At 38.0% G+C, this 11,903-nt stretch overlaps 1 protein-coding gene across 1 annotated transcript in view; it reads left to right on the top strand.

The window, feature by feature from the left end:
• Positions 1 to 11,903, top strand: part of LOC138336865 (endosome/lysosome-associated apoptosis and autophagy regulator family member 2-like) — a 28,839-nt gene that overhangs the window by 10,829 nt on the left and 6,107 nt on the right. The window contains exons 11-22 of the mRNA XM_069286468.1: positions 772 to 836; positions 1,623 to 1,829; positions 2,364 to 2,582; positions 3,063 to 3,198; positions 3,660 to 3,754; positions 3,968 to 4,041; positions 4,508 to 4,547; positions 4,839 to 5,108; positions 6,050 to 6,125; positions 6,301 to 6,383; positions 7,503 to 7,680; positions 9,224 to 9,244. Of these exons, the coding sequence (XP_069142569.1) occupies positions 772 to 836; positions 1,623 to 1,829; positions 2,364 to 2,582; positions 3,063 to 3,198; positions 3,660 to 3,754; positions 3,968 to 4,041; positions 4,508 to 4,547; positions 4,839 to 5,108; positions 6,050 to 6,125; positions 6,301 to 6,383; positions 7,503 to 7,680; positions 9,224 to 9,244 (1,464 nt within the window). The remainder of the gene's footprint in view (positions 1 to 771; positions 837 to 1,622; positions 1,830 to 2,363; positions 2,583 to 3,062; positions 3,199 to 3,659; positions 3,755 to 3,967; positions 4,042 to 4,507; positions 4,548 to 4,838; positions 5,109 to 6,049; positions 6,126 to 6,300; positions 6,384 to 7,502; positions 7,681 to 9,223; positions 9,245 to 11,903) is intronic.

Consider the following 11,903-nt stretch of genomic DNA (forward strand, 5'->3'; position numbering starts at 1 on the left):
AGATGGCCGCCAGGCAGCTATCTTGGATTTTGATTTTTAAAGTTTGTTATTGCTATTTCTCAGAAAGTATTGAATGGATCATTCTCAAATTTCACATTTAGGTTCCCCTAGGGCCCTAGATGTGCATATTGCGATTTGGGACTGATCATCAACAAGATGACTGCCAAGGAACCATCTTGGATTTTGATAGTTGAAGTTTGTTACTGCTATTTCTCAGAAAGTACTGAAGCGATCTGTCTCAAATTTTATGTGTAGTATATGTTTAAAAAAAAAGTTTAAAAAGTAGAGAAAAGATCCATCTTTCCATTGTCAGACATAGATCATTCTTTGGTGGGCGCCAAGATCCCTCTGGGATCTCTTTTTTAATAGTTAAAAAACCCTTAAAATAGCGCAGAATGCAATTAGATGTTATAATTTGTTGTTCATCAGCTGAAAAGCTGTTTAAAGCTGTGTGAAATATGAATGTTACTATTTAATTTCAGTTTTCATTGACATAGATAATTTGATAGATAACTGTTCATGCTTGAGAACTTCTGCTAGATTATGCAAGTCACTATTGAAACAGCTTGACTAAAGTGATGTACACAATTACAACTTGTTATAAAGCTAGCATAAAACTTGTGAATTTGCTTTTGATACTCGTTCTTTTCTTAAAGAATCTGTCAAAATTGGATAATGATGAAAGAATCTGTCAAAATTGGATAATGATGACATAATTATGTAAGTATATATGTACATGAAAACTGACTTAAAGTTGATGTTCTCTGACAGGATGACACAGGCCACAGCACTATTATCAATACCTGGGAGGGACAGCAGAAGAAAACAAACTACAGGTGAGACAGAGACTTCTGGAAAAAATCTAGTCAAAGATCTTTCTATTTGAAAAAAATATAAGATATTAATTTGATTTCATAGTTTTTAGCTCACCTGGCCGGTGAACTTATGTCATGGCATGGCGTCCGTGGTCTGTGGTCCATCCGTCTGTCAACATTTCCTATAAATCGCTACAAGTCATAGAGTTCTGCATGGAGTGTAACCAAATTTGGCCACAAGCATCCTTGGGAGAAGGGGAACAGAACTTGTATGAGTTTTGGCTCTGACCCCCTTGGGGCAGGAGGGGCGGGCCAAATAAGGGAATTTTAGCTAAATTCTATAAATCGCTACTTGTCCTAGAGCTCTGCATGGATTGTAACCAGATTTGGCCACCAACAACCTCGGGGAAAGGGTAACAGAATTTTATAAATTTTGGCCCTGAACCCCCCTCCCCCAGGGGCAGGAGGGGCGGGGCCCAATAGGGGAAACAGAGGTTAATTCTATAAATTGCTACTTGTCCTAGAGTTCTGTATGGATTGTGATCAAATTTGGCCACAAACATCCTTCAGGGAAGAGGAACAGAACTTGTATAAGATTTGGCTCTAACCCCTGGGTGCAGGAGGGGAGGGCCACAATAGGGGAATTAGAGGTAAATATTCAAATTCCTTCAGAAAAGAAACAATGAACCTGTATTCAGAACATTACTTGGCATTACAAACCAGGTGAGCGATACAGGCGCGCTGGGCCTCTTGTTTTTGATAAATGCTTTTCTGACCTTTCTCACACTTTATCTATGTATTGTTCAGATATGCAATCCACTCCGCTGAGCCTATCACTTTCACCTGGGCTTTTGAGCACTCTGACTGGACAATCCAAGATACATCAGAGAGGCGAGAGAAGTTTGTTACCGATGTTGCCAAGATCTACAGTATCAAAGTCACCAACACTCTACAGGGTGGAGCCTCGGGCTGTCAGACATGTCCAAAGGGGGTCGCTCAAAACGGACAAACTGGGTAAGTTACCTAAATTATACAGGTAGCATTGTAGTATAGTTATACCAACAGACAGATAAAGTGTTTCACTGAGCAGCAACTATACTCATGTTTTAACTGTGTGTGCCTTTACAGCTTTTCCAAAGAGAACAAATCACATACAAAGTTTTAAGAAACTTTTAGGTCATCTGACGCCTAGCCAAATGAGCTAAAATCTTCCTGTCAAAACTGAAAGACTTAGTGACATGATATTGAGCCTGAAGTATGCTGAGATGAAGGGCTTCTAAGTTCGTTCAAATGAAAGACCTTCACATTAATTCTAAATCTTTTGTATTGATCCAAAGATTTGTTTCCACTACTGACCCTGTTGTATTGTGCAGCCATTAGTTAGATGACTGTTAATTGTTAATGCCCATGGTCCTATACCTTTTACTTCATGATGGCAATGATGTTTTTTAATTCCTAAATCATAATGCTAATTTATATTCCTGCTTGATGTAGTCCTTAAACTATAATGGTGTATTCTGATATTTTACTTGTCCCAATGTGTTACAGTTGTGTGCCTTGCCCAGATGGACACTACATAGACGGTAACGACACATCGTGTAAGCCATGCCCCCCTAACACTGTCATCCCTAACGGACATTCCTGGGGTTTAGAGTCCTGTCTGACGTGTGGAGAGGGGCTCCGTGCAGTCCACGGTAAACGTTGTGAGACTGACTGTACATACCAGGGGCAAGATGGACGCCAGTACGACTTTTCTTCACTCAAAGGGTAAGACTTTAACTTCACAAACTCAGATTTTATGTATGAAGGCAATACGGTATATTCCGTTCCTTCTACTTTGGCATGCATGACTTTAAATGTCATATTCAGCTTATTTCCAAGTTCATACTCCAAATGACAAACACAGACTTTATCACAGTCAAGTTTTGATGAAAACTATTTTTGTTTTGAAATATTTAGTTCTAAATACTGTATAAAGAAATAAATGTGCTATGGAGATAGATATAAAATAATATTGTTTGTTAAAATAATTGTAATCAGCTAATGAAGCAATTGTGACAAGATTTTATAAACCAAAACTTGTTTTTTATATTCATGGTTTAATAAAAACTACAAAAACATGTTATACAGATTAGATACACACACCAACAAACTGGTTCTAGCATAGAAACTGTTTTGCCTGTTTTGCTGTAGAAATTTTGTTTTGAAGTCTTAGTTAGTTTTAGGAAAATATGGTGATCTTTGCAGGCCCAAGCTTATCCAGGGTAGTCCATTGTTCACTGGTACAGGGACACAATATTACCACGGCTTTAACATCAGTCTGTGTGGCACAAAGGACACAATGGCCGTCTGTCGCAACAACGTCAGCTCCTCCGACAGTAAGGTAAGTCAACATTTGATAATATATTACAGAATTTGACCTATCAAGTGCCAATGTCCCTTTAAGCGCCCCTCCCATTGTTTGAAGCCACATTTCAATTGCTTGGGCAAAAGACCAAAACTATCAAAACTGTATAAGTTTGCAATAATTTCGTCTTATTAAGCACCTTTTCATTTTTTCAATTTTTTAAAATCCCTGGGCGCTTATTGGCTTGAATACAGTAACAATAAAAGAAAAACAGAATTTAGGAAAAAATGAATTTAATACAATATTGTTCTTGGAGATACTTAGTTGTCTGTTGTTCACAGACATATTATGTTTATATCTAATGTTCAGAAATAAGCAAGAAATTGAAAGACCAGAAAAGTCAAATCTTGAGATCATTCATAGTCAGGAGAGATTTGTTGTAACCTGTTTAAAACTATATTTCATTTTAAAAAGGCATTTTTATTTCCATTTTGTAGAAGTTGAAAATCCATGAAACCTCGGCAATGATTTGTAGAACGACAATGGTACCAGACCGTGACAGCGGCACCGTGGTCTCCACCCAGCCTGTCAGGTACTGTATCAACAGGGCAAGAGAGAAGACACTATTTTGAGCTGTGTGTTTGTTACACTGTACACATTGTTAAATAAATTATATCTATTGGTGATGTTTTGTTCTACAGCGAAGCTAGATTGGGCTTATGATGTCAGATTCTAAGTAGTTGTTTTGTGCACATGTAATGTAGTATGTAGTTAAACTGAGGGTTATCTTGGTTTCTTATTGTAGTATTGGAAACACTCTGTACAAAATTGTGAGTAATGTGTCCCTGGATGCTATGTACACCCAAGAAGGATACACAGGTAAGTAACTATGTACATCAAGTATTTCTATCTACCTGTGTGCACTCAGATAATTAACTGTCCGTCAAAAGATTCTATCAACCTGTGTACACTTCATTATCATGTTTAATTACGAAAAGTTTATTTCTGTGAATTAATACATCCACTATTAATATTGAAAGGCATTCACAATCAGTTTTAAACCAGATTTTTGTAAAAAGAATGTGAAATGATATTCGTGAAATTTAAGTATATACAGCTGCAAAAGAAAATTGGTTTACAGTGCTGTACATGTCACTGAGAGCAGGTAAGATCAAGTACACAATGTCATCATTCAGAACTGATGAGCAATTATTATTATTTTCAGTCCATAGTCTTGATGTAGTTAAACTGATAATTTCTGAATTGTTATTGATCCCCAATCAAATTTTTTGTTGATCACAACTTTTATTTGAAATATCAAGTTCTTTCAATTCTTTTATTACAGGATCAGAGAATGACATTCACTTTTACTTCAGATCTGAAAAGTAAGTATATAATGATATTTAATTTTTTTTCTCTCACTTTCGATGATAATTGTGGAAGGCAAGACTAAGTATTTTCAGACGTCGTTGTCAACCATTGCATTGAGGTTCCCTTTTGACAAAGTAGTCGCATCCAGTAAAAATTGACTCTTGTTTAAATTACTCTTTGCATCAGTCAGAACACGTGAACAAAGATGCAGAACATTATTTAAACAGGTTCTGGTATTTTTGGGACTAAAACTCTGATTTTTTTATTAAAATTTTCGCTAATTTTGCTGATATTATTTTTAATAGAGCCACTGCTGCATGTGAATCTGGTCGACAAACGATTATCTCCCTTCGCTGTGACCCATCCGAGTCTGGAGCTGGCTCGTTAGAGGTTCCACCCAAGTGTGCTGATGGCACATGTGACGGATGTAACTTCCACTTCCTATGGAAAACAGAGTCTGCATGTGCTGTGTGTCGAAAAGAAGACTCAGAGAAAATTATAGGAGAATGTCAAGATGGGGAGCAATTGATACACTTCACTCCCCTTCAAGTTCAAACTATACTCCACCTTCCTAAGTTCAAACTATACTCCACCTTCCTAAGTTCAAACTTCACTCCACTTTCGTAAATTCAAACTTTATTCCTCCTTCCAAAGTTCAAACTTCACTCCAATTTCCTAAGTTCAAACTTAGTTTAACCTTCATAAGTTCAGACTTTACTTCCCCTACATATTTTCACTCTACTTTCAGATTGTATGTATTGGTCCTGTGACAGAGTTATGTCCCCTAGGAGAGATATATACTATAAGAGTTTTTCATATGTGAATATGAAGGATAGGGATATTCTACCCTCGGGATCACAAAATGTTGCAAAACCCTCAGGATAGGGATATTCTACCCGAGGGTCACAAAATGTAGTAAAACCCAAGGCTTGCCGAGATTTTGCAACATTTTGTGATCCCGAGGGTAGAATATCCCTATCCTTCATATCCACTTATGAAAGAATATTTTTCTTTCATACTTTTCTTTCATACCTCGATGTTTTATTGCAATTTTACAACTATAATATCCCGCCATTCTGAAATAAATTCGAAGAAATCCACGACTGGAAGTCAATTTTCCATACATGAAAATTACGTGATATTTTCAACACAAATTCCATTGTTTGCATCTTTTATAGTAAAACTAGTCATATTTATGAAAAAAAGTGTTAAAATTTTACCGAGGAAATAGAGATTTTGGTGACGCCATGACGTCACGAGGCTTTATTGCATGGGTAGCAATGCAATTCAGCCTCAGGCCATGTGAGTGTATTGCCCTGGACCAGCTAGTGTTACACCCGTAGGTATGAGAGAATATGATTTATTGTTCCAGTGACAGAGTTATGTCCCCTAGGAGAGATATATATAATATGACATTAAGTTTCCATTCTGCTTAAAGAGTAAACATAATTGCAAGATAATATAAACTAACTTTAAAAGCAAAACTACTATTAATGATAAGTATATATTTTTCCAGGAACTGTGTGTTGAAATCCCCCATCAAGCCAGAAAAGCAGGCTTGTACAGTTAAATTGTCTGCCCTTCCATTTGCGGTAAGTAACCCTTTTCCACAGACAAATTCATGTTTTATATTAAAATAGTTTAAGCTTTGTATTTTACATTTCATTGATGCAAAGTTTACGAAGTCCTATTTGTTAACGTTTGGGATTTTTTCTGCTTTAAGTTTAATATTTAACAACTATAAGATGCATATTTGACTGTTGACAGCTCCAAATTGCCATACCGTTAGCTGCTGCTATCAGTTTGCTATTGGTGCTTGTCGTACTGTACTGCTGGCATAAAAACAGAAGGTAAGTATCATCCATCATACCAATGGTTCTCTTACAGTTTTAGATTTACTCAAAATTAGTAAGAGGAATGTTTGATCACTGAGATGATTTTACTAATTTAATCTAAAATATTGAGTATTGATGTAAGCTTTTTCCTTTTATAATTATAAGATTAATAAAAGGTTTATCAGGTTGGAATTAATATCTGGACACATTAATGATTTTTGTGGTTCGAAAACCTATCAGGTTTGTCTTCTTCTTCATAAGTTAGGAAGTAATATTGTCATATGGTAGTACAAACCTAATGTTTGATGTGTCGTCTGGTAGTACAAACCTAATGTTTGATGTGTCGTCTGGTAGTACAAACCTAATGTTTGATGTGTCGTCTGGTAGTACAAACCTAATGTTCGATGTGTCGTCTGGTAGTACAAACCTGAATGTTCGATGTGTCGTCTGGTAGTACAAACCTAATGTTTGATGTGTCGTCTGGTAGTACAAACCAAATGTTTGATGTGTCGTCTGGTAGTACAAACCTAATGTTTTGAATAGTACAAACCTAATGTTGATGTGTCGTCTGGTAGTACAAAACCTAATGTTTGATGTGTCGTCTGGTAGTACAAACCTAATGTTTGATGTGTCGTCTGGTAGTACAAACCTAATGTTTGATGTGTCGTCTGGTAGTACAAACCTAATGTTTGATGTGTCGTCTGGTAGTACAAACCTAATGTTTGATGTGTCGTCTGGTAGTACAAACCTACAAATGTTTGATGTGTCGTCTGGTAGTACAAACCAAATGTTTGATGTGTCGTCTGGTAGTACAAACCTAATGTTTGATGTGTCGTCTGGTAGTACAAACCTAATGTTTGATGTGTCGTCTGGTAGTACAAACCTAATGTTTGATGTGTCGTCTGGTAGTACAAACCTAATGTTTGATGTGTCGTCTGGTAGTACAAACCTAATGTTTGATGTGTCGTCTGGTAGTACAAACCAAATGTTTGATGTGTCGTCTGGTAGTACAAACCTAATGTTTGATGTGTCGTCTGGTAGTACAAACCTAATGTTTGATGTGTCGTCTGGTAGTACAAACCTAATGTTTGATGTGTCGTCTGGTAGTACAAACCTAATGTTTGATGTCTCTAGCCTGGAAGTGAAGTACATGAAGCTGGCTGAGAACTCAGACCGTAATTACGATGGTGAGCTGCCTGGTGTGGACTCGTGTGCCTTAGAGGATGGTGAAGAAGACCAGTACGATTCGGTGACATTCAAGGAAAGTCGAGGAGCCAGGTTCTTCAAGAAACTGCGTGGCAAGAGAGGAAAGGTAGGCTTACAGGACCGCAGCATAGGGCATAAGGCTTTGAGGATGTTATGAACACAGTACAAAATGTGAACAAAATCATTTGCACTACAGTTAGGCATTGAAGACACCCATACCACAGTTTTAAGCTGATACTTCATTTTGGTAGTTCAAAGACATTTTTCATGTGGCAAAATACACAGATAACTTAATAATTCAATGAAATTATTTTATACCAGTTGCTTTTGTAGAAACCTAAAACCAAAAGAAGCTCACAAGGTGGACAAGTCAAACAAATAAACGAAGGCACGCCCTGCATCATCACACATGAACACTCAGCTTACACAATACCTTGTCGTAAATCATCTCGGACAAAGGCAGTATCCAAGGTCAAACATCACACTTACCACACCAAACTTCCTTGTAACATAACACCACACCACACTTCCTTCTAACATAACACCACACCACACTTCCTTCTAACATCTAACATAACACCACACCACACTTCCTTCTAACATAACACCACAACCACAACCACACTCCCTTCTAACATAACACCACACCACACTTCCTTCTAACATAACACCACACCACACTTCCTTCTAACATAACACCACACCACACCACACTTCCTTCTAACATAACACCACACCACACTTCCTTCTAACATTACACCACACCACACTTCCTTCTAACATAACACCACACCACACTTCCTTCTACATAACACCACACTCCTTCTAACACCACCCACACCACACTTCCTTCTAACATAACACCACACCACACTTCCTTCTAACATAACACCACACCACACCACACTTCCTTCTAACATAACACCACACCACACCACACTTCTAACATAACACCACACCACACCACACTTCCTTCTAACATAACACCACACCACACCACACTTCCTTCTAACATAACACCACACCACACCACACTTCCTTCTAACATAACACCACACAACACTTCCTTCTAACCACACTTCCTTCTAACAACATAACACCACACACCACACCACACTTCCTTTAACATAACACCACACCACACTTCCTTCTACACCACACACATAACACACACACCACACTTCCTTCTAACATATACAACCTCATGGACTAATTCAAGTATGTGCTCATGGACTAATACAAATGTGGGTCAGGGTACAAAAACATCATTGATGCAAACTGCTGGTTTCATATAAATTCATAAAATTGAATTATGAATTAGAAGCATACAAATTGTAAGTGAAACAGTTGATTTAAGCTGTCCAATATCTGATCAGTAGTGTATTCTCTCATATATATAAAACTTCTTCATGTCTTGCCAGCCAGTATTGATGAATTTTCAGGAATCTTAACAAACACTAATATTATTGAGGTACATATAGGCACATTATCATGTGGTTCTGATCGTGGTATTAACATTACATTGTGTGTAACAATGGTTCTTGACTTGTGTGGGTGCGGATTTGTTTAATACTAATTTAAAGTATATCAATTTTGTAACATTGTGTGAATAAATGAACATATTGTGTTTGTGTTTGTCCCATTAACAGTCGAATGCAGATTTCTTTTCTGTAAGTAAATGCTGAACAGGTAGTATTTGAGTATGGTTCATGGTGACAGGGTTACACACACTATCTTTCTGTACAGAGTAGTATGTGTAGTAGTCATGGTGACAGGGTTACACACACTATCTTACTGTACAGGTAGTGATTGGTAGTCATGGTGACAGGGTTACACACACTATCTTACTGTACAGGTAGTGATTGGTAGTCATGGTGACAGGGTTACACACACACTATCTTACTGTACAGGTATGATTGGTTAGTCATGGTGACAGGGTTACACACACTATCTTACTGTACAGGTAGTAGTGATAGGTAGTCATGGTGACAGGGTTACACACACTATCTTACTGTACAGGTAGTGATTGGTAGTCAATGTGACAGGGTTACACACACTATCTTACTGTACAGGTAGTAGTGATTGGTAGTCATGGTGACAGGGTTACACACACTATCTTACTGTACAGGTAGTGATTGGTAGTCATGGTGACAGGGTTACACACACTATCTTACTGTACAGGTAGTAGTGATTGGTAGTCATGGTGACAGGGTTACACACACTATCTTACTGTACAGGTAGTGATTGGTAGTCATGGTGACAGGGTTACACACACTATCTTACTGTACAGGTAGTAGTGATTGGTAGTCATGGTGACAGGGTTACACACACTATCTTACTGTACAGGTGGTAGTGATTGGTAGTCATGGTGACAGGGTTACACACACTATCTTACTGTACAGGTAGTGATTGGTAGTCATGGTGACAGGGTTACACACACTATCTTACTGTACAGGTAGTGATTGGTAGTCATGGTGACAAGGTAACACACACTATCTTACTGTACAGGTAGTAGTGATTGGTAGTCATGGTGACAGGGTTACACACACTATCTTACTGTACAGGTAGTAGTGATTGGTAGTCATGGTGACAGGGTTACACACACTATCTTACTGTACAGGTAGTAGTGATTGGTAGTCATGGTGACAGGGTTACACACACTATCTTACTGTACAGGTAGTAGTGATTGGTAGTCATGGTGACAGGGTTACACACACTATCTTACTGTACAGGTAGTAGTGATTGGTAGTCATGGTGACAGGGTTACACACACTATCTTACTGTACAGGTAGTGATTGGTAGTCATGGTGACAGGGTTACACACACTATCTTACTGTACAGGTAGTGATTGGTAGTCAATGTGACAGGGTTACACACACTATCTTACTGTACAGGTAGTAGTGATTGGTAGTCATGGTGACAGGGTTACACACACTATCTTACTGTACAGGTAGTAGTGATTGGTAGTCATGGTGACAGGGTTACACACACTATCTTACTGTACAGGAAGTAGTGATTGGTAGTCATGGTGACAGGGTTACACACACTATCTTACTGTACAGGTAGTAGTGATTGGTAGTCATGGTGACAGGGTTACACACACTATCTTACTGTACAGGTAGTGATTGGTAGTCATGGTGACAGGGTTACACACACTATCTTACTGTACAGGGTAGTGATTGGTAGTCATGGTGACAGAGTTACACACACTATCTACTGTACAGGTGGTAGTGATTGGTAGTCATGGTGTCAGGGTTACACACACTATCTTACTGTACAGGAAGTAGTGATTGGTAGTCATGGTGACAGGGTTACACACACACGTAGTCTTACTGTACAGGCTAGTAAGGTAGTGATTGGTAGTCATGGTGACAGGGTTACACACACTATCTTACTGTACAGGTAGTAGTGATTGGTAGTCATGGTGACAGGGTTACACACACTATCTTACTGTACAGGTAGTGATTGGTAGTCATGGTGACAGGGTTACACACACTATCTTACTGTACAGGTAGTGATTGGTAGTCATGGTGACAGGGTTACACACACTATCTTACTGTACAGGTAGTGATTGGTAGTCATGGTGACAGAGTTACACACACTATCTTTCTGTACAGGTAGTGATTGGTAGTCATGGTGACAGTACAGGTAGTGATTGGTAGTCATGGTGACAGAGTTACACACACTATCTTACTGTACTTGTAGTAGTGATTGATAGTCAATGTAACAGGGCACCACTAGGCAGCGCAAGTACACACAGGTGGAATCTTGAAATGGAAGTCAATTCTCAGTTTTTTGTTTTAAGGATGGCTGATTCAACAAAACTGATAAAGCATTGTTATAGGCTGAAATGACTTGATTTTGCTACTCTTTGTCTAATACCTGATGTCATATGTGTGAGAGTCTGTGACTAAATCTCTTCTTGATTTGATACAGTCCATAGTGTTGTATAATCAGTAAACATTGAAGACAACTTCTGGATTGGTTCCAGTACATTTTCTTTTCTGCACGTTGCATGCATGTGGTGGGACTGCTCCTTTAAAACTTTAGTGCTTTATTGAATGCTTCTATACACTTAAATTACTAATGGCTGTAACGGACATTAATATTTACAATCAATCAACATACAGCTTTAAACATCTATACATCATTCATTCAAGGTTCATACATCCCAGATCCACATTCCAATAGTTTTCATATGACACTTATCAGTTTTTAATTGTCAAAAGTGATCAGTCCTAGGGCTAATTATATCATTTGATAATACATGTTCATTTAATTCAATACATTTTCCTTTACTAATATCTGTAAACAAGCAATCTTTGTCTT

Source organism: Argopecten irradians, chromosome 12 (genome assembly GCF_041381155.1).
Source record: "Argopecten irradians isolate NY chromosome 12, Ai_NY, whole genome shotgun sequence".
NCBI classification, from domain to species: Eukaryota; Metazoa; Mollusca; class Bivalvia; order Pectinida; family Pectinidae; genus Argopecten; species Argopecten irradians.